The 23,243-nt window shown below is 37.1% G+C and overlaps 1 protein-coding gene across 1 annotated transcript in view; it reads left to right on the top strand.

Annotated features, from left to right (window-relative positions):
• The window catches only part of LOC140171251 (protein polybromo-1-like), an 82,237-nt gene that overhangs the window by 25,857 nt on the left and 33,137 nt on the right, over positions 1–23,243 (top strand). The window contains exons 9-21 of the mRNA XM_072194480.1: positions 5,285–5,353; positions 8,357–8,598; positions 9,209–9,321; positions 9,603–9,776; positions 11,240–11,440; positions 11,937–12,068; positions 12,892–13,045; positions 18,246–18,469; positions 18,957–19,124; positions 19,592–19,824; positions 20,742–20,877; positions 21,921–22,079; positions 22,782–22,880. Of these exons, the coding sequence (XP_072050581.1) occupies positions 5,285–5,353; positions 8,357–8,598; positions 9,209–9,321; positions 9,603–9,776; positions 11,240–11,440; positions 11,937–12,068; positions 12,892–13,045; positions 18,246–18,469; positions 18,957–19,124; positions 19,592–19,824; positions 20,742–20,877; positions 21,921–22,079; positions 22,782–22,880 (2,104 nt within the window). The remainder of the gene's footprint in view (positions 1–5,284; positions 5,354–8,356; positions 8,599–9,208; positions 9,322–9,602; positions 9,777–11,239; positions 11,441–11,936; positions 12,069–12,891; positions 13,046–18,245; positions 18,470–18,956; positions 19,125–19,591; positions 19,825–20,741; positions 20,878–21,920; positions 22,080–22,781; positions 22,881–23,243) is intronic.

Raw genomic sequence — 23,243 nt, forward strand, 5'->3', positions numbered from 1 at the left:
CAACGGCACAGCCTTACATAATCAAAGTTAATTCTCTTATATTTCATTCTCTATTGACATTTTTGGTAAATCCCATAAGCCTTTGCGAGTACACCTAAGATTTTGTCATTTGACATCACGCCGACTTGCAATGCGCAGTAACAATATTTGATAAACAATGTGAACCTCAGTGCAGATCGGCATGATCCCATCAAATGATGAGTTCTCAGGTGTACTCGCAAATGGGATGGGATTTACCAAAAAGGTCAATTGGCAAGATGATTCTTGTAACCTGATTCTTGTGCTCTTGATCAAAATTTTAGCTACCTGCCCTCTATCCGTTTTTATGATGAACAGGTCATACATAATTGTCATCTTTACAGGTTAAATCTTTCACCAAGTAGAGGCTTGTATGTTTGATTTATTACACAGCCCAGGCTTGCAGGAGGATGAGAAATCAATTCAAAATATGAAACAAATATGCATCCTATGCTTCCATGTATATAATCCCTCACCAATCAACCTACCAATCAAGCAACCGATTAAGCAATCAATAACCCTTGCTTCAATTGTCACCTTAATGCTTTGCATGGCCTATGTGGTTTTAATTGCCTTGACATGTGCAACCATGATATTAGGTAATAATTACAAGATCACATGATAGGTTTGTCAATGAGATGCAGGTATTTCCTGACCTGTTTCAATTAACCAATCAGGAGAGTGTTTCTGTATTTGCATATTCAAGAGATGCCGGTATTTCCTGACCTGTTTCAATTAACCAATCAGGAGAGTGTTTCTGTAGTTACATATTCATGAGATGCAGGTATTTCCTGACCTGTTTCAATTAACCAATCAGGAGAGTGTTTCTGTATTTACATATTCATGAGATGCAGGTATTTCCTGACCTGTTTCAATTAACCAATCAGGAGAGTGTTTCTGTAGTTACATATTCATGAGATGCAGGTATTTCCTGACCTGTTTCAATTAACCAATCAGGAGAGTGTTTCTGTATTTGCATATTCACACAATTCCACCCTCTACTGAGCATGAAAGAATTGTGCCAAGATGTAGTAGAGAAATATATACATGTAGTCAGTGAGGTAGAATCAAAGAGTACCGACTCCACCGTGTTTGTGTGTCGCTCATGGAGGTGACATGCTACAAAATGAATAATTATCTTAGAGAAGTTTTAAGGGCTTTGCATATTATATTATCTCAGTTATAGTTCTAAATACCATATTCTCTCTAATAAAAGCCCCCTCAAATAAATGCCCCACCACTTTTTGCAACCAAACTATCCCATAAATGCTGAAAAAGCATACAGTACCTGTATTTTCGAACATGTAATCCCTGATTTCACGATATCGATGGGTGCATCCATTGTTATCGATCTTGTTTACAGTATTTGTATAAATTCCTTATTGTTTGTGGAGCACTGCAGCACTGCCAGATAGTATTAATGATGTTTTTAATGGGAATTGTCATTGTAATAAAGGTATTTAATTAACTCCCCCTCCCCCTCGGAAAATGCAAAGCTCCTGGGGCGTTAATTAGAATATGGTATATATATTGTGGTTCTTTAAGCCAAAAGTGTTCCCTGATTTTATAGACACTTTAAAACGTCACTTGAGGCTAATAAGGTCATAATACCTGTTGAATTGAAAGTGCAGTATTTGAACTCCTTACCATCAATGTTATGCCTGTCATACAGCTCCTGCGAGTTGGAATGAGGAAATAAATCCTGAAACATTTCAAAAACTAACTTGCCCTCAACCTTACCTTAAATGCAATGTGCAATAAATATGCTTTTGCTAATGTAAAATTGTACATATCAGTTAAATGTAACAGTAGACCTGATGCTGCACATATAATTGCATGGCACCAAACTTGGAAGCAGTATTCAAGAAAGAGGAAAACTTTGATGGCAAACAAGATTTGAAAAAGGCTATTAAAATGATATAGGGGACTGAGAGGCTACAAATGGCTGTTAGTGGAGTACCCTTAAGCTCCCCCTATTTTCCACACCCCAAATAAAACCTTGCTTATATATGAGATGCTTCTTCAGGGATCAACAATAGCATTAAATTGCAGCAGGATGTAAAATATGCATTAAGTGTTGCCGTACATAACTGTCAACCAAAGTCTCTATTATTTTTTTTCAAATGATGAATGTGTCCAGTGTAATGCAGAATTGCCACTTTTTCCTTCTTTTGCCTGAATTCCTTCTTTTTTACAAGTCCAAATTTGCACACTTTGCATACTTTTTGTTCCAAATTTATGTGCTATTTCAGGCATTTTTTTTATCAGGTTCAGGCTTGAGTGGTACTAAATGGCATCTCTGCTAATGTCAGAGATGACAGCATAGTTCAAACACAGTGCTGTAAAAGTAGTCAATTTCATGGTTGTAATATTTTGCACTTTGCTGATTTTGAACTAAACTCCTCAACAAAAGTTTGGAAAGTTTTTTCAAGCATCAGTATCTCCAATTATTTGTGACATATTCATATCGTGTTGCATATCACTGCATAGCTACAATACTCCCCTTTACAATGTCACCCCATTTGAAACAACAACATTTTTCACGGCTGAGTACACGCCTTGTGAATGTAGTGGAGTCTCAAACAGAATGTGCCAAATTTACCATTATTCTGTGCTCAAACGAAGCTAGCCACTAACCTCAATAGCGGGTGGAAAAACCACAGGCAGCCACAATAGTCAGGCACCTTCTCCTCATGCTGCTCACCGACCTGGTTTATCGTTACTGTGGGATGGAATTCCATTCTTCCACAAGGATTAAATCATAAGTCATTCAATGTGGTTGCCTATGGGCTTCTTTGGCACGCACAGCACGATCAAACTGGTCCCACAAGTGTTCAATCGGGTTGAGGTTTGGCCCCCGGGTCTGGCTTGATGGCAGGCCATTTTGACTCTACTCCCATATTCTGTAGATAGTCGTTGACTACCGTGGCTATGTGGGGCGAGCGGTGTCATTTTGGAGGATTGCATTAGGTCCCAGATTGTGAAGTTATGGGATTGCAGCTTGCTGCACAGAATAATGGTCAATTTGGCAAATTCATTTTGAGACCCCACTACATTCACAAGGCATGTACTCAGCCGTGAAAAATGTTCTACTCCCATATTCTGTAGATAGTCGTTGACTACCGTGGCTATGTGGGGCGAGCGGTGTCATCTTGGAGGATTGCATTAGGTCCCAGATTGTGAAGTTATGGGATTGCAGCTTGCTGCACAGAATAATGGTCAATTTGGCAAATTCATTTTGAGACCCCACTACATTCACAAGGCATGTACTCAGCCGTGAAAAATGTTATTGTTTCAAATGGGGTGACAATGTAAAGGGGAGTATTGTAGCTATCCAGTGATATGCAACACGATATGAATATGTCACAAATAATTGGAGATACAGATGCTTGAAAAATTTTTCCAAACTTTTGTTGAGGAGTTTAGTTGAAAAGTTCCACTTTTACAGTATAAAATATTTAAAAAAATGACAAGTGATGTGTATAAACATCAAGTAAAATAAGAATAATATAAAATAGTTTAGTGGAAATTCTAAGATAAAAACAACACTACAAACAACCCAATCATAGTCTGTGCTTGCTTCAAAAAATGTAAAGCTCTAGGCTGCTATATTAACTAGCTTACCAATAGCAATACCATGAACCCTGCTGCATGCATGATTATGTCATGTTTGTGCTGAGACAAAAATGTTACATGTACCTATGTGCTTCTTTGTGCATCTGTAAAAATCAATGGTTACCTAGTGAACAATTTGCTGTTAAATAAGGCTGCCGACAAATTCTTAGTGGATTCAAAATGACCAATTACCCAAATGTGGATGCGGAACATAGTGAGTTTACTTCTGACGTCAATGCCTGGCAGTATGTGCACGCATCATCACAATTTCCATTGCTTTATGCCTGGTAGTATGCACGCGCATCATATTTTGTTCAGGGCTTGTGTTTTTAAAACTCCCCAGCTACATCACAATAAAGCTATTGAATATTGTAGTGGTTGCACGGGGTTCACTCAAGCATATCAATATACCAGTCACTTGCCTTGGTTGATAAACATTGAGGTCAACTCATCTATAAAGCAATCCACCTGTTAGCTATAGGCTACATTATAATCTGGATTGGTTCAGATCAGATTGGAGAGTCAGAACAAATTCAAATAATAATAATAATATTAGATTGAAAGCATTGCACAGTCTATAGCTGACCAAAAGTTAGGAGATGGAGAAACACACAGAGAAAGGAAAATATGTAGGAAATCTCTGCAATCAGCTGTGGATCATGAAATCAATGAAAAAACACAAAATTGTGCTTAGACTAAATATAAAATACATAGCATACATAAAAAAAATAACTCAAATTAGCGTGGATCATCAAATCAGTTTGGATCTATCTTAGGTCAAATTAATGCTGGTTGATTGAAATTACTCTGTCTTGTTTCATATTGAACTGGACTAATTTGGATCTTGCTTACCTCGCCTAGAATGGTTTCATTCCTGGCAGAATTAAGGGGGTACTACACCCATGTGGTAAATTTGTGATCATTTTTGCATTTTTTTCAAAAAATAATAACACACTGGTTACAAAAGTTATGTATATTATTGGGGCAAGGAATCCAATTACTACACTGAAATTTAATTGACTCAAGACCAGCAGTTCAGTATATATGATAGGATATGAGGTACATCCTAGCAGTACCTCATTTCTTATCATAAATAACGAACCGCTTGTCTTGGGTCACTGAAATTCCAGTGTAGTAACTAGATTCCTTGCCCCTATAATATACATAACTTTTGTTACCAGTGTGTTATTAGTTTTGAGAAAAGCAAAAATAGTCACAATTTACTACAGGTGTAGTACCCCTTAAGTCGTCTTCAAACAAGCACCATTTCATAATTGTGCTTCCGTTGTCTAGATTTTTCTTTAATTCAGATAGCTGCATTTGGCAAATTGCATTGATTTAGATCTAACTGAATTGATCCAAATAAGTTATGTAAAGAGTCCTTTATAACCTGTGGATGTTGCTAAAACTTGCTTTATGTGCAATGCATGCTAATGTAGATGTAGGGCTAAAAACTGCAAAAAGCATCAGTACCGTAAGTGGAGGTAGACTGTGAAATTTGTATGGACTTCAGTAAGATTTCTGCATAATAATGATGCATGCAGCCATAGCTTTAATGTAAACTTGCAATAAATTAACTTATTTCTGAATAAAGTCTAATTATACAAGTTTTAGTGAAACTTATTGTATAAAATCTAAACACTCTTCCCAGATTCCGAAGTTTTCAGGAGCAGTTTGAGGCCCCTCTGTCGTCTCTATTTACAGCACTGAAAGATACATGGTATTCTAACTTGTAGTTTGTTCTATATATGTGTTGCATAGATGTATGTATATAAGTACTCTTGATGATGTAACTTGTGATGCAGCAAGCATGTTGCTATTTCTTTGCTTTCCTTCTTTCTGTCTTCCATCAATCAATGTGCCTGCGCTGCAAATTGCTTCCAGTTTGCTGGGCTGTGAAAGTATTGTTCAGTTTCTCTTTTTCTGCAGTTTCATGTGAAGTGAACATGATTCTTTTCTGTGTATTTATCCCCATACATACATTTCCCTTCTATCCTCTCCTTTCCTTTTCATTCCTTTTTTCGTTTCCTTTTTTTTTCTTTCCCTTTCCTTCCTTTCCTTTCCCTTCATTCCTTTCTTTTCCTTTCCCTTTCTTTTTCCCTCCGTTCATTTCCTTCCTTTCATTTTTCCCTTTTCCTTTTCCTTTCCATTTCACTATCCATTATTTTATCTTTCCTTTCCCCTTACTTTTCTTTTTTATTTAATTCTTCCTTTTGAATTCTTTCATATGAATTCTTTCTTGTGTATTCTTTTTCAAATCTTTCTGTTTTCATTCCTTTCTTTCTTTCTTTCTTTCTTTCTTTCTTTCTTTCTTTCTTTCTTTCTTTCTTTCTTTCTTTCTTTCTTCCATCTTTCTATCTTTTTTTTTCTTTCTTTCTTTCTTTCTTTCTTTCTTTCTTTCTTTCTTTCTTTTTCTTTCTTTCTTTCTTTCTTTCTTTCTTTCTTTCCTTTCTCCCTTCCATCTTTCTTTCTTTCTTTCTTTCTTTCTTGTAAATATGTGTCAAAATGCCATTTATAAATCATCTGATGATTTTAACTTCAATGCCTTTGCTTGCCTTTTAGTTGGTATGTGTAAAGACATTATGCTACAAGTGGAGTATGCAATCCTAATACATGTATGTCTATGTTTTCTCAGTTGTTTCGTTTCTTATTTTCCTGCTTTTGTTTTTGTTTTTGTTTTGTTCTGTTACATTATGTAAGTATTGATAGTCACCTATGTATTCAAATCCACGCTATAGTGCATAAATAACGACAACTGTTCTGGCAAATATATTGACAAATTGTGGGACAGTTTTGTACCAATTTGCATTGTGTCAGGTTTATTAAAACCTGTTGAAAATCTGTTGCCTTGGAAACAGTGTACCATTGTATCCAGAAAGGGAAAGATTCAGTGTCAGAATCTTTGTATAGAGCCCACATTGTCCATTGATTGCAAAGATGTGAGTTTCAAAATCTTGATTTGGATTGGATCATTACTATTCAAACTTCTCCAAATTAACACCTCTTAGCATCAAAATTAGTATTGCACTGTTTAAAAAGTGATTATACTATAATATGTAATCATTTAAATGAAATTAACCACTATTCTTTTCCCAAAAGACTCTATTCTGACATCTTTAGGCTTTGATTTCCTTTTCAAGTCTACCTTACATGATGCATAAGAGCTCATTAACTAATACAACAATATTACCTTCATTTTGGGCACATATATATTTGTGAGAATTAATGGTAACATGAATAATTAATATGGACAATATTAACATTACTAACTGTGAGCATCAACCAAGAATTAAAATGGTTTTGTCATATGTACTAACTTTGGTGTATTTTGAGATTTTTAATTTTTATTTGATGAATTAATCAGTAAATAAAAGAATAAACTTATTTAAAGCCACATGTAAATTGTCTTTTCAATATACTTTTCAATACAAATAATAACATTAAAAAAATTAATAGCAAATGAAGCCATGCATGTAAATTGCGGTGGGTACTGTTTATAAACAAAATCAACTGTAATAAAAGAATGTGGATCTTAGTATTTAGAAGCAAATAGATTCACAAGCCTGTCCTAAGTGGAAAAGTGTCAAATTTTGCATGATTGTAAGGTTGCATGCCGTTGCATATGTGCACTGTGATTTTGTCTGAAAAAGTTACAAATGTATTGTTGTGTATGTAATATTGACACTGTTTGTTCCAAATTGAAATAAGATTAAGATCATGCTGTTTAAAGTTCTTTTCTCTTCAAATCCTGTCATATTTTAATCAACGTTCATAGTGTAAGTTTCATTTTGAGGAGAAAAACAGACTGTTAAATATCCAGATAGAAAGTGTGAATTTATAAGCAAGTATGCTTGGGCTTTGCTTCTTATCAGTTTAATGCATTTAACCAATTTGCATCTCCTCATCAAACTAAAGGCTAACTTGATTGTCAAAAAACATAAAACATTAACATGCAAGATTAATGTTACCAAATGCTTTTGAGCTAACCTTCCAATTCATCTATTGGCATACTATTCCAATTCCCATGCATTATAGCTACATGCATTTATATATAACTCACATTAGAGAATATATATGGAAAAACAACTCCATTTTCGCAAATATTTCATTCACAAATTACCAATGCCTAGCATATTCAGGGGACTTCATTTGTGTAATTCAGAAATCCGATGCTTTTTCCAAACATGTGAAAATGGAAATATTTAAAAATTCTTGGGCATTTGTGAATCTTACCCTATTTGCAAAAGTATCTTACGAAATGAGAAGTTTTACAGTATTAGGGCTTGAATTAAAAATTTTTATGGGGCTACAAATTGCTCTGCTGGCATTAGCACCAATCCGGCTTGAAATGTGGGGAGGGGGGACAATCAGCCTGCATTGTCAAAAAGTGGCTGAGAAGAACAAAAAATGGGTAATTTTACCAAAAAGTGATGGGGGACACATCCCCTGTCCCCCCGGGATTAACACCCATGTCTGCTGGTAATATTTGTGTGTCTTTCTGGAGAGTTTTCATCACAAATTGTACTCATTTGTAGCATTTAGGAGATTATGGGTTGTAATGCATCAAGCAGAGCTATGAATCACACTCCTGAGGTGTTTGAGATGAGTTTTTTAAACTGCTATTTATTTATACTCTCCATGAAAATCAAGCCCTGATATATCATATCTTCCCCCATAAATTGTTTGGTTATAACTGTTTGTTTATGTCTATCCGGGTTCCCAGTGCTCCAGATACTCCAAGTGAAGAACCAAGCAGTTCAAACACACCCACACCTGCTGAAAAACCCAGTGAATCGGCCGTCTCAGCCGCAGCCAATATCTCATCAGACGAGGATGAGGATGAGCAGCCACAGCCTCCAATGGAATACGAAGATGATGAATCCGGCAATGAGAGCTTCATGTCAGATAGTAGCGACATCTTTTATATGCTGTATGATGCAGTTGCCACAGCCAAAGACTCCTTGGGTAAGCTACAGGGTGGCTAAATAAGTCTTCACAGTGGGTATAATTGAATACTTTGAGATTCCAAATTAGCTAACGGCTAGGAATTATGTTGATGGGAGTACAAGGTTCACACTATGTCTCCAATTCTATGGTTCTAACTAAGTATTAGACTAAGGGAGCTTGGACAGTGTATATGGCTAGCCAGCTATGGGCAATTCTGATTTTCATGCATGTGGACCAAAATAGTGTACCCGGGGACTGCCTTTTGAGGAGAGTGAGAGCAATCACTCTCTACTGCTCTCCTGAAATCTGATATAGGAGAGTGATTTTAGCTCTCCTTAGTTGACCATTCTCTCCTTACATTCTATTGTAAATACTCTAAACAGCTCTCCTTTAAGGCTCCAGAAGAGCTTTTTAATGCTCCTGCAAATTCCAAAAGACAGTCCCTGTTGTACCCTAACATTTTTTAGCAAAGGTCCAAACTTTATTAACAATAATTGGCATGTATCATGAATGTTGCATAGGGCAACACATTACACATGAAGCTTGTCAGGTACATGATATCTCTGAATGTAGCTTTCAGATGATTTTGAATTAAACTTCAATTTGTGTAATTTTCTTTCCATTCTAGGACACTTGATATGCGAGCCATTTATGCGTCTACCAAGTAGGAGGGTGTACCCAGACTACTACGAGGAGATAGAACAGCCGACTGCCCTGAGTAAGATTAGGACCAAGATCAAGGTGAGTTAAGGCAATGCCAACCCTCCGTGATTCTCATGGAGGCACTGTTAAATTAATGAATTTTTTGTACATTCCTACAAACAAATCTCAAATTGAAGAAAACAGACTCGCAGTTTGGCCATAAGGTCATGATTTTTGAACTGCTACCCTGCTGACTCCAGTTAGCACACAGGGGACATATCTAAGTTCACAGTGGCAACAGTTAACCTATAATGCACTAAATCTTCAAAAGGTTATGCATGTATAAAATGACCTGTTAATACTTTTGTTGTTACTCACAGACCAGAAAGTATGAGTCGCTTGATGAGTTAGCTGCAGAGATGAATCTTCTATTTAAGAATGCCAAACAGTACAATGAACCCAAATCCAAACTCTTCAAAGATGCGGATCATCTGCAGAGACTAATGCTGATAAGGAAGAAAGACTTGGATAGAGCAGAAATTGCAGTTGTCAAGGTATGCAAAGCAATCATGAGTGGGATTTGGGTATCACATTCACATGGATGGGTTGTGGGTATCACATGGATGGGGTGTGGGTATCACGGATGGGGTGTTGGTAGACACATGGATGGGGTGTGGGTATCACATGGATGGGGTGTGAGTATCACATGGATGTAGTATAGACATCGTATGGATGTGGTGTGGGGATCTTATTGAAGTGGTATGGGTATCATATGGATGTGGTATGTGTATCTCATGGATGTAGTATGGGTATCTCATGAATGTGGTGTGGCTATCTCATTGATGTAGTATGGATAACATGGATGTGGTGTAGGTATCACATTGGTGTGGTATGGATAGCATGGATGTGGGTATCACATGGATAACATGGATGTGGTGTAGGTATCACATGGGTGTGGTATGGATATCACATGAATATGGTATGGGTCAGGGTTCACAGTTTATCGCGTTTTCGCGTCCGGGATGCTTTTTGAACTCACTGGACCCGGAAAAAGTAAGATTATGTAACCTGAATGGGTCCAGCAGGCTGTGTTTGGACCCGGAAAAAATCCCATCCAAGAAATAGAAAATATCATCATAGATCGCCATTGTGCGATAACCCAGCTCAATCGGCTCACTATTCATTCATAAATTACATACAATTACAAAAATCGCTGCAACATGATACACACCTCATCGCTATTTCATGCACAGATATTTGATCAGCGATACAAGGGGAACTGTGGAAGAGGTTGACTTGGCGATTTTTTTTCCGGATCGTGCAAATATTATGTTACAATAAAAATGTCAACAAAACAGGGTCAATTCCTGGTGAGATCGCGAAAACACGTTTTTGCGGTAGTTGTATATTTCAACCGAGCAAATATAACAAAATAACCAAATAATTAGATGATTAAAGTAGTGCATGTTATTAGGTAGTAATTGCAGTTCTTTATGAGAAAGTCGGCCGATCGCGGCAAGTCGTCCTTTACCCAGTAATTTGACTCGACTTTGGTAAGTTTTGGGTGCCAAATTCAGCATACTTTAATATTTATCGTTTGTGCCAGTACTGAAAATACATTTCCGGGTGTTTATGAAGTTTCGTACATAAGTACAATTTGGACCCACAAAAATCAATTTGGGACCCGCAAATTTCAACTAAATGGGATCTGAATGGGTCCAGCATAAAAAAAGTGGACCCGGATATTTGAGAGCAAACTGTGAACCCTGGTATGGGTATCACATGGATATGGTATGAGTATCACATGGGTGTGGTATGGGTATCACATGGATATAATGTGTGTATCATGTGTGTATTATACAGAGCACTAGTGATCATCACATGGCTGTTGATTGCAGAAAATCAAAACGGGTTCATAATACCCTGTCCAAATTAAGGAAAAGATCATTATGATCATATTATGTGATACTGAACTTGTATGATGAAAAATACAACTTTATTGTATATATTTTCTTAGCCTGAGGTAAGCGAAGACGAAGGACCAGAGAAGAAGAAACGGGGTCGTAAACCTGGAAGTGGCTCGACACCAAGTTCCAGTACTGCATCTTCCGTTGCCGGAGATGAGAAACCAAAGAAAAGAACAAGGGAGTCCAGTGAAGGGAAGGGTGCACTGAAGGCTTCTATGACAGCTTTGGTGGATTCTTTGGTTCATTACAAGGTATGGTCATAATAGTTAGTAGTTATAGTATGTTGGGGTGTCCCTACCTGTGTCTAAGTACTGGCAACCAAAGACATCAACCCATCCTGTTGAGTTTTACTTACAAACTAGGGACACACACTTGGTGATCCACAGCCTCATCCTCCAACTTACTCCAAAAAAGTTAAGATTGTTATACCATCAGAAACCTATCCATACACCATGTTTGTGTACATAACCTGTCTTGCAGATTCAGTCGTTTGACAAAGACATTGTCCAATATGTATTTTTGGGCTTTGGCACTGCAATACATGCAATTATGCATAACTCGCAAATATGCAATGTCCAAATCAACTGAAATTGTGGAAATTAACTTTCTTTTTTATTCTCAACAGAGAAAAATGGAAGAGTAGACTGTGCAAACTTGTTATGCCCTATTTATGTATTAAATGTGAAAATGTCTTTTTATTTTGATGTATATATTAATCTCTCGTATACCTTCATGTGTCTCACACAGGATAAAACGGATCGGTACCCTATCGCTATCTTCATTGAAAAACCTTCAAAGAAACTGTACCCAGACTACTATCATGTGATAACAGAACCAATTGACATGAAATCCATTGAGGCCAATGTCAGAAATGACAAGGTAAATTTGAGATCATGTGGACAGTACATGTACAACATATCGTTATGAATTCGGCAGACGGCCGAATCCGGATTCGGCTTTTGGTAAATTCATTTTACGCATTCATTACTTTTGAATTTGAGAATAAGGGATCAATGCTATACATAATAGAGGGCAGCATATCAATTTTTTAACGGAGATCAGAAGATAACAGCAAAATAAGTAAATCAAAAGAGGGCGGCCTACAGGGTTAGCTAACGGTGACTCACAGTACGGTCAAAGACGATAACCGTTAAAAAATCGATATGCTGCCTTCTATAGGTAAGACATTGATCCCTTGTTCTCTAATTCAAAAGTAATGCATGCCAAAAATGAATTTACCAAAAGCCGAATCCGGATTCGGCCGTCTGCCGAATTCATAACGATATGATTATCACGTGCATACAGTGTGACTATCACATGGACAGCATGTGAACAAATTGACATGTATGCACAAACCATTGAGGGCCAATATGTAAGAAATAACAAGGTAATAGTCTCGGATCAAATTCTGCCAAGACCGCTGCCAGTGAGCCCAACATCAGAAATGACAAAAGGAAAGGTTTTGGATCATGTGAAAAATGACAGAAAACTACAAAAGTGCAAAATCATTTATTAAGGGTGAAAGTGTGTAACAAAATGTGAAAGGCACAACATTTCAAAGAAACAAATGGTATTAGATGTTAACATTAAAAATATACTTTTACAAATATTACCACTTATGCATTACTCAAATTAGTGATACTGTCATTGATGCTGTCAATGCCATATTAATCTTCTCGAACCCATGATTTCTTTCATACAGTATACAAATGGAGAAAGGCTCATCAAAGACTTGGAGCTGATGTTCAACAATGCTCGCATTTACAATGAGGAAAGCTCTCTGGTATACCAGGATGCAAATTTTCTGGAGAAGCTTATGAGAGATAAATGTAAAGAATTGAACCTACCACATCCAGGTATGTATTTAATATCTCATCTCATCTCATCTCATCTCATCTCACCAATAACATACAAAACAGAACAGTGGGCTATTCCAGTTGAAATCCATATACCCTCTATGGAAGACATGAGCTTTATCTCTTACACACGGAGTGTGAATTTCAAATGAGGTTTACCTGAATGGGTAACTCCATTTGAAATCTACGCCTTTGTGTTGAAGGTTAAGGCCACATCTTCCATAGAGGGTGTATGGATTTCCACTGAGATAACCAAATTGACATGATAATATTTACAAGTTAAAACAAGGATACCACTCAACATAAAGTGTGATGCCCAGAGCCTTCATGTAAATAGAAGTTTGTGCAATTAATTTTTTGCACTTTGCCAATTTTGATCCGTTTTACTTGTTTTTAAATTCATGATCTGAGCTTCTTTACATTGATATATACACGAAAGCAATTTTCACGGTAGCAGCTTGGAATGCAAAAATATTTCCTTTTTTATAGTATTTTGTTGACAGGACTAAAAAACATGGGGCTACAGGCATTTTTGCGTTTACAAAAAGTAAAACCATGAAATATATTTGTGAATTTTGAACATGTAAGTGCACATGTTTTTGCGTACCTATGCAGTATTGACTGTAGGGTTTTTTTTTGGGGGGTAGGGGTGGGAGGGGGTACTTATGAAGTTTTATTGGCAATTGATTTTGGGATCAAAAGCTTTTTAAAGACAATTAAGATCCTTTTTTGACATATATAAATGAGGTTAGTTACTGAGAGTGATTTTGTTGAAGATCAAATGACAAATTATATAAAATGGTGCATACGTGGATAGATTTGTCATTTGAACTTGAACCAAATCATTCCTAGCCATTAACCTTTAAATGAATAGACAAAGCATTACTTACTTTTCATGTGTCACTATCACAGAAGCACCTTGGTCCATTACACGTAAGAGCAGTACCACTCTCAAACTGACCTCTATACATAGCAGTAGGCCCAACAGTCCATCTGGCAGTGGTTTTGCTGCTACCACCGCCATCAGTACCAGGGCGCAAGGCAAGAATGATTGAATTGATGTAGTTTGATTATCCATATTGGTGATGCTTGCTTGCTTGCTTATATTATTGTGATATCCTCCTCAGCAGCGTAATTTGGTAAAACATTAGTTGTGCTACATATAAACTTGGTTTTTCTGTGCCATAACTTGGTTTAATTGTGTTTGTCTGCGGTATAATCTGGTTTATCTGTGGTATAACCTGGTCTGTCAGTGACAACTGGGTTTATATGTGGCATAACCCAGTTTATTTGTGGACACACCCTGATTTTTCTGTGGCATAACCTGGTTTGTCAGTGACATAATGTGGTTTGTCTATGGCATAATCCAGTTTATGGGCACACCTTGGTTTGTATGTGACATAACCTGGTTTGTCTGGCATAACATGGTTTGTCTGGGGCATAACATGATTTGTCAGTAGGCATGGCCTTGTTTATCCTCAGCATGAGTTATTGATCCATGGCATGTTGCATTCATAGAGTTATTGATGGGTCAATCAACAAATATGCATTCCAACCCAATGTTAATTTTAATCGTTTCCCTCCCTGCTGCATTAATTTCATTTTGTTCAATATGTAATCCCCAGTTTGTCAAAGTATAACTTCACCTGTCCATTGAGAAATCTGGTTGCATTTTGCACCTTGCAATTTAAATCCAGTATATTCATAGATTGGGCTATTTGCGTTGAAATCATGACCTTAATCTGGTTGAATTGCCAGTGTATGGATAAATCGCCCTTCTACGCTTGTGATTAGGTTAGCGCACATGATTCGAATCTGCCACTGCAAAATCCAATATGGTATTACTCTCAACTTGAGACGAGACAGACTATATATGCTGTAGCAAACTCAACTTCACTCAATTTATGCAGCTCACGCTTTAGAAAGCACGGGGTAAATGGTGTCGCAAAATTTTGCAAAGGGTTGGGTTATGTGTTTACTCACTCAAAAGTGTATTTGCGACCAGATCTGGTACAATCGGGCTAATGTCGGCAATAATGAAACTGAGATGTAAGCAAAAAGTGAGGCGAAAAAAAACCCCAATAAAAAACAGAAGAAAATGCATGTATAAAATGTTCATAACTTTGCAACCAAGAAACCTGGGGATTTGACATCAGTAATTATAGGTACTAAGCAAGTTAGTAATGGTAGTAACTCAAATTTCAAAATTTCTGACTTTAGCCTGGTTGGATATTGGGTCACATTTGTAAAATAGGTGGAAAAAATGATATAGTCTATGTTGGTTAAAACGGCCTCTTTAGTTTAAAATTTGATAGTATATGCATGTACTATTATTACTGAATGGTACTTGTAAAGCGCCCAATTCCAAAAAGCGGATTTGATGGTAGGACGGACAGCACCAGTGAATCAACACCATGAATTACGCATGATCTACAACAGTGATTTAGCAACATCAGAGTTGAGCACAGCTTTCTGACTTGGCCGCATTGGGTTGGGACTATAGCAATGATCGCTGATGTGATCGGAAATACATCAATCCTTTTGGCATGATTAACAGCATGACCAGAAACTATGAATTGCATTCATGCAAAACTTCTATGTACCTACCAATGATAATATTTCTAAAAAGCCGGAGTAATGACAGACACCAGTGCAAAGGGTTCCTTAATAAAAGCGTGGATTGGAAAAAAAGCATGGGACCAAATTCCACTGCACAATGTGACCTTTTGCTCCTTGCTATTATAATCCCTAGATTAACTTGTTTAATCTAGTGCATAACAGTTTATCTGTGGATAACCTGGTTTATCAATTTTGTCACTCATTAGTGTAGTTGAACTAACCCTTGTCACCCAGTTTATCCTTGGTGTATATTAATCTTTATAGTAGCTGTCTGATCATTATGTCACTCTGTAATAATTTTATTTAAACACATTACAAGAAATAAGTCTCCTTTCAAAATTTTGTCATAACTTCGTAAGGTAAAATTTTGTACCAAACTAACTTAAAAATAGTAAAACTGTTTACTAAGTGTTCTGTGATTATGAAAGATGTCCAAAGACAAAAACCCGCCCTTTCCAAAAGTCACAAAGTAGGCTTGTGCTTGTATTGGAAAAAGCAATGGGACTGACCACCTTACAACTCACTGTGCTGAGTTTTGAATCAAGAAGGGGATTTGCATGACTGAATGATCATGAATTGATTACACATTACATGTACAGTAAATGTTCTCTTGGTGGGGATTCTAAACTGGACCACATGTGTTTTCCCGTTAGTCCATGTACCAAGCCATGAATCAACTATTGTGATATGCATAGGCCTATTTTGTGACTTTTGAAAAGTGCAGTTTTTGTCTTCTATTTGGGCTCATTCAGCCATGAAGTCATGGACATCTCTCATTTTTATACAGCATGTAGTAAACAGTCATATAATTATTTCTTAGTTAGTTTTATTGGTACAAAACGAAACCGTACAATGTTATGACAAAATGTTGAGAGGGGGACTTATTTTTTGTGATGTGTTTATATAGATATTAGTGTCACTTTGCATGCACAGGAAGTATATATCAAATATAGGTAGCTAAAACAGATATTTATAGATGAGGAAACAGCAATGTTTAAATAAACAAAGGCAAGGGACTGGTCTATCGATATGCTAGAGAGGACAGCATAAGATCACTTCACTTCTCAATTGCCTTATTGTCCTGTAACTGTTAAAAGCACAGCACCTCTACAAAACAGGGTTTGCGCAAAGATGAATGACAACTACAGACCAACTTGGTATGTCTCCTCATCTATAGTACTTACTAAGGCTTTCCACTCGTTTTATAGACTCAGTTTAAACAATACCTCCAGTCGTTTTCAGAGATGTTACTTTTCCGGAAATTTCTGCAATTCTGGAAATTGGCCTGTATATATTTAAAAAATATTTTAAAAAAAGAAGAAGAAAAAAACTTTTCTTTTTTTACATTTCCAGAATTGGACAGTGGTATTTAGTCATAAAACGACCAAAAAACATTTTAGGGCAGGGTGTATTCAGAACTCTTAAATTTCACTGTAATCAAAGCACTTCAGGCTCAGTCTTTCACAGCATTGGGTAATGAATTCTTGCAAAATGAGGGCATTTCTGTGAGCAAACCGCACATTATGGCTTTAAAGCATGCTAATGGTCCAAATGCTGTTGTGAGGTCTTATTGCTTGATAAGCTTAAAAGCATGCTAGATATGACAAAGATATATAAAATATCTGATCAATGTTTTATTATTTAATTTATATTCAAATTTAAAAATAATGATCAGAAGCAATTTCTACATGATATAGCATGCATTATATCTACATGTATGTACCTCATTGTAGTTGCTGTTATGCAAATTAGAGGCAAACTTTATTAGCTGTAGGCTAGAGGGCTGGATAACTTAGGCTACAAAATCCAATTGTTCTTGCCAAATTTTGTTTTTAACAATCATCAAAGATACAATGTTTTTTTTCCTATCAGGCCAAAACACATATGCCCATGTCATCCATATACTAGCAGTTGCGGTAATTGAGAGATAAATAGCTGTTAACCAAACACGGGTAGCAAATAAGACAAATTGACATTTAAATTTGCAATGCATTATGGGACAGTTTTTGCAGTTTTTGCCCTCTGACTTATTGGGAAAATTGTTTTTCGGCTGTCTGCTAAATTCATAACAATATATATAAAAGAAACTTGCAAAATAACAACCTACAATGATGGTTCTTGCATTTTTCCCCTTCATGCTGATTTGAAAATAATTATTGAAAAAACATTTTTATTTATCAAAATTATAATTTCTAAAAATATTTGCTTTTATGCCTAAAAGTGGTAATGGGGAAATGCACCACGCTGCACCAGTTTCAGAATAGGACAATTCAAAGCTAGCTAGCTAGCTTGCTTGTATCATGAAGTTACAGCAATACTGTTAGGTAACAAAAAACACACAAAAATTTGTTCTAATGGCAAAATTTCCAAGTCTTTTGGTCAGGACTCCTGAAAGTTGATAAATGACCCTAAAATATTACAGAAATCTGAAAAAATTCTGAACAATTTTTGCAAACAAATTTTGATAAATTTTCTCTTTTGGTAAAATATTTCAGTCAAAATCAATCAACTTCAAAATGGCTGTTTTTTATTGTCGTTTATATTATAAAATGAAAATCACTCTTTATTTTCATCCTTTCAGGTGTGCCAGCAACAAGAACAGGCAGCACTCCAAAAGGAGGTGGCACTCCCAGTGCAGCCAAGAAGCCTGGACCGCAAAAGAAAACACCGGTGCCACAATCACCATCCAAGATCAATAACCCGCTCTTCCAGAAGCTACAAGAGTTGTATAATGCCATAAACAAGCATGTGGATGCAAATGGACGAGAGCTCAGTCAACCGTTTATTGTGCTCCCTCTCAAGAATGTACGCTTTATTACAACTTACTGATTTTTGTTTTTTTACTAGTAGTTTGCTATTAAGCAAAAAACACATCGGGCTGTTCCAGTTGAAATCCATATACCTCTATGGAAGACATGAGCTGAATCTCCCACACAGTGGGTGTGAATTTCAAATGGGGTTACCTGAATGGGTGACTCCATTTGAATTCGACAACCCCTGTGTGGGAGATTAAGGTAATGTCTTCCATAGGGGGTGTGGATTACAACTTGAAGAGCCCATTGTCATAACCTGGCTTACCTGGTTGAACTGTAGAAATGAATACCGCTGAATGTTTTATTATTAATATTTTCAGAAAAAGAAAATATTATCTCTTCACTGAAATGCAAAATGAAATGGGTATTCTGCTTCTTATTTTATAACCATATGAACCCAACAGACCATACTTTAACTTTTGCTTTATAATTATCGGTGTCCTATAACCAGAATTAGTTGTTTTATTGAACTTTTTCAGGATTATCCCGAGTATTATCAGGTAATCAAACAGCCAATTGATATGCAAAAAATCCAGCAACGCATGCAGTTGAAGAAGTACGAGAGCCTTGACGACATGGTCAACGATTTCTTACTCATGTTTGACAATGCGTGCAAATTCAACGAGCCTGATTCATTGATTTATAAGGTAGGTACAGGCTGATTAGTTAACAACAAACAATAATTAGGGCATGGTGGCGCAGTGGTATGGGCTCTTGACTCATAATTGGAGGGTTGTGCACTTTTGTCGCTCTCCACCCAGGTATATAAATGGGTACTGGCATATTGGGAAGGTAAAACCAAAGACTGCTACAGACCACGTATCAACAGCCAAAGTCCCCGTGCATTGCATGCTGTGAATTCTTGCATATTCATTAGCTCCGATTGTTCTACCGTGAGGTGTCTAACAATCACCCCAGCGTTTCGTGCCTTAAAAATAGGCCGTAAATATACGCTGTAAGTGTATAGCAGTTTTGCCTGTCGCATTTCATGGAACAATCGGCCCTCATTATCGGGTGATGCTGAGACTTCAACTGCTTGTACGCGGTCTGTTATCTTTTCCCCCCATAGCAGTGGGTAATATTAATTCCTTTTTTATTCTCCTCTCCTCTTCAGGATGCTCTGACCCTTCAGAGAGTACTTCTCCAGACCAAGACAGAACTGATGGGGGATGAGTCATCTGGCGTCCCCAACGTTCAGAGCCTTGTACGGGAGATTCTGACCAATCTGTTTGTATCCTTGGCCAACTACCAAGATGAAGAGGGAAGGTGCTTTAGTGACTCACTGAATGAAGTGCCATTTGATAAGGAGTCAATGAAGGAAAAAGATGAAACTAACGAAGTACAGAAGTGAGTTGCATGTTTGTTTGTTTTTGTTTTCCTTTTTATCAAATCAATTTAGTTTATTTATAAAAAATGAGTCTCCACATACATAAATAACAGCCAGTGAAAAAATTCACTGACCATCCAGGATTTGAACCTGGAACCGTCGGATCACCGGACCAATGCTCTATCAACTGAGCTAATAAGCCAGATGGAGAAGAACAGTGATGTAGGCCTTCAGTTCAATACCTGATATGAAGTAAATGGAGTTATTTATTTATATTGGTGATCGAAAGTTTAGAAGAGAGCGCAGTGTCTATATATGGCGACAATTATTAGTTTTTGTTACTGTGCAGTGCATGTTAATTAAGTCCCAGCTTACACTCGCATAAATTTGCATAAGTCTGCACCAGTCTTGCATTGCGAGAAGCCATCTGCATGCGTGCCATTCTATATCAATTCACGATGTTATGAGTAAAGCACTAACACGTGTAACAAAGTATAAATGCAGGTGTTTTGTAATGTGACCTAATGCTATTTCTGATCTAGCAAAACTGTCCATGAACAGTGGAACTGTCCACAGTTCCAGTGTGGCCACTTTCACACAAAGATTTCTCATGTGTGTGTCCTTGTTTGCTGGTGTTAGCAAACACACCCCTACTCTAGTGTTATATTGGGCTATTCCAGTTGAAAGCCACACCCCCTAAGGAAGACATGTCCTTAATCTCCCACACAGGGAGTGTGAATTTCAATTGGGGCTACCTGAATGGGTGACTTCATTTGAAATCTACATGCCATATGTGGGAGATTAAGGTTATGTCTTCCATAGAAGGGTATGGATTTTAACTGCAATAGCCCCATTACATTACCCTTACTTGCCCCATCTACCCCAAACACATAAAGTTTGATCCTCATTTGAGTTATTTGTTTGACTTTTACTATGGGCAAAGGAGACCTATAGACTTGGACACAGTCCGAAGATATCTAGATAGGGGATGCTACAGAAGGCTAGACTGCTTCCAAGATCATATCTTTGAGGTGCTGGACAGAGCTCGTAATCTCACCAGAACAGATTCACAGGTCAGTGGGATCAAAGACTTGTACAAAGTCTAATCGTTGTTAAGCAGAAAAAACTCCTATGTGTTTGTGGCCCTGAACATGTTTAAAACAAAACTGCCAACCAGTTACATAGGAGGTTTTGCTTTAAGTATGTTCAGGGTCAATGACACATGCGGTTTTTCCTGCCCAATCATGCGGAATTTCCAAAAAGAGGATTGTTTCCTAGATAGAATTGCTAACATGCAAACAATTAACTTGACCCTTCTTTCAATTTCAGGGGCAATTGAAGCACATGAAAAGGTGGAACATTTTTTTCTACTTTTTTACTAATTCTCTCAAATATTTTTATAAACTTATAAACCATTGTAATTAGGATGTGATATTTCATAAAACAATATACATGTTTTTTTCTTGTAACGAAAATGTAAAACTATCAGCCACTACACCAGCTTCCAAAGAAGAATGATAACTCTCTTACCCACAGTGAGCGTAAACATTGAAGTAGTGTTCTAATTGGCTGAATCAATCATACTGGTTAATCTGATTGGCCGATTATGCGTCAAAGCTTTGTTTGGTACAGAACGGCACTCTTTAAAGGGAACACACTATGTTGCTCATAACAGAGCATGTGCATCGCTCATAGCAAGAGAGTGCTGGTGATTTCTGGAAGCTAGTGTAGTTTAAGCATCTCCTAATAACCAGCACTTGATTATTTTGTTTGAGTGTTGGGCACATTGATGCAATATCAAGAGGCAGTCTTGTTAGTTGATAGTCTATGCTGACTCATAAGCATAGATTTAAACAATTCTGACAACAATTTGAAACTACTTGGTACTCTAGGTCGGTAAACATGAGTAAGCTTTCTCTAGACGATTCCTTTTCAGAGGGCTGAGTTTTCGGAACTCTAGCGAGTGCCATCTTCAGAACGAATGTCCCAGACAATGTACAGTTTAGCTTTTGTCATGCATCTTTGTCTCTGAAAATGGCACTCGCTAGAGTTCCGAAAGCTCAGCCCTCTGAAAATGTCAAAATATCATATTTTTATTATTTTGTCCTTTCCATAGGTATATGAAGATGCTGTTGAAATGCAGCGGTTCTTCATCAAGATTCGAGATGAAATCTGCAAGAACGGTGAAATTCTTCTATCGCCTGCTCTGAGTTACACATTCAGGCATCTACAGAATGCGCTGGATAAGCAGAAGAAGGAAAAACTGCCTAAAGAGGTATGTAAAAGAGCAATACCACATGAAAGAAAACTAATAACTAATTATTGTGCCATGGAGCCTCTAGAATGAAACTGATAAGGATTCAATCAATGTTCATTCAGTTGACAGTTGAAATGATTTGACTCAAAACATAATATGCTTAAAATGAAATGTTTACAAAGATCAGCTCATCAATCATCATCAACTAACATTGAGTATTCTAATTGAAATCTACACTCCCCCTGTGGAGGATTTCACTTTTATAGAGGGTGTATGGGTTTCAAATAGAATAAACAGTTGGATAAGTTACATTTCAAAAACCATCAAAATAATTAACCCTGGCGAATTCCATTTGAAAAACATACTCCCTCTGTAGAAAACTTTTCTTAAATCTTCCACAGTGGTATGGTAGATATTAAATGGGATAAGCCATCATGAAAGCCTTGACAGGTTTGCATTGTTTTTCTTAGCTGGGGGCCATCCGTGCCAAACTAGCTTAGTTCTTTTGGATTGCGATCCAAGACGCCCACTATCGTGAGCGCATCGGAGCGCGTAGCACTTGCGCCACGTCATGGGAGCGGTAAACGCTGCACGCCTGTGATACTCGCGTCACGTAAAATGGATGGAAGGCCCCCAGCTATGGCCGCCAGTGAGGTGTAGGAATTTGTCAAGTCGGATTTGTGTATATGTGTCACTTACATAACTATGTTGATAATGCAGGCAAAAGAAGATGCAGATAAGGAGGAATCCAACAAGCCACATGATGCAGAGGCTGGTAAAGATGGCACAGTATTGCAGCAAGGAGACCAAGAACAAAATGTAAGTGTACAATTGAGTTATGTTGACTTAAAGTGAGAAAATATCAGGCAAATCAATAGTCTTGTCTCAAAGTACAGAGAGTTAAGCTAGTACCTGTGTGGCATTATTATGACTCCATTACGAGAGATGCTGAATCAAAGGCAAGAAAATTAACAGGTATTAATAAACTGAAAATAAGCCGCTGTTGGCAATCTTGTATGTCGAAGCTCACTTTGAACAACAATGGGGGAACTTGTACTTGATGTGATGTATTATGATCGTCTGAGAAAATTAAAGGGCAGACAAGAAATGACAAGCTAAAATACAGCTTATTTTTCCAATGTCATGTATTTTAAACAATTGAAATAGGTCAATAAAAAAAAT

This window comes from Amphiura filiformis, chromosome 15, assembly GCF_039555335.1.
Source record: "Amphiura filiformis chromosome 15, Afil_fr2py, whole genome shotgun sequence".
Taxonomy (NCBI): Eukaryota; Metazoa; Echinodermata; class Ophiuroidea; order Amphilepidida; family Amphiuridae; genus Amphiura; species Amphiura filiformis.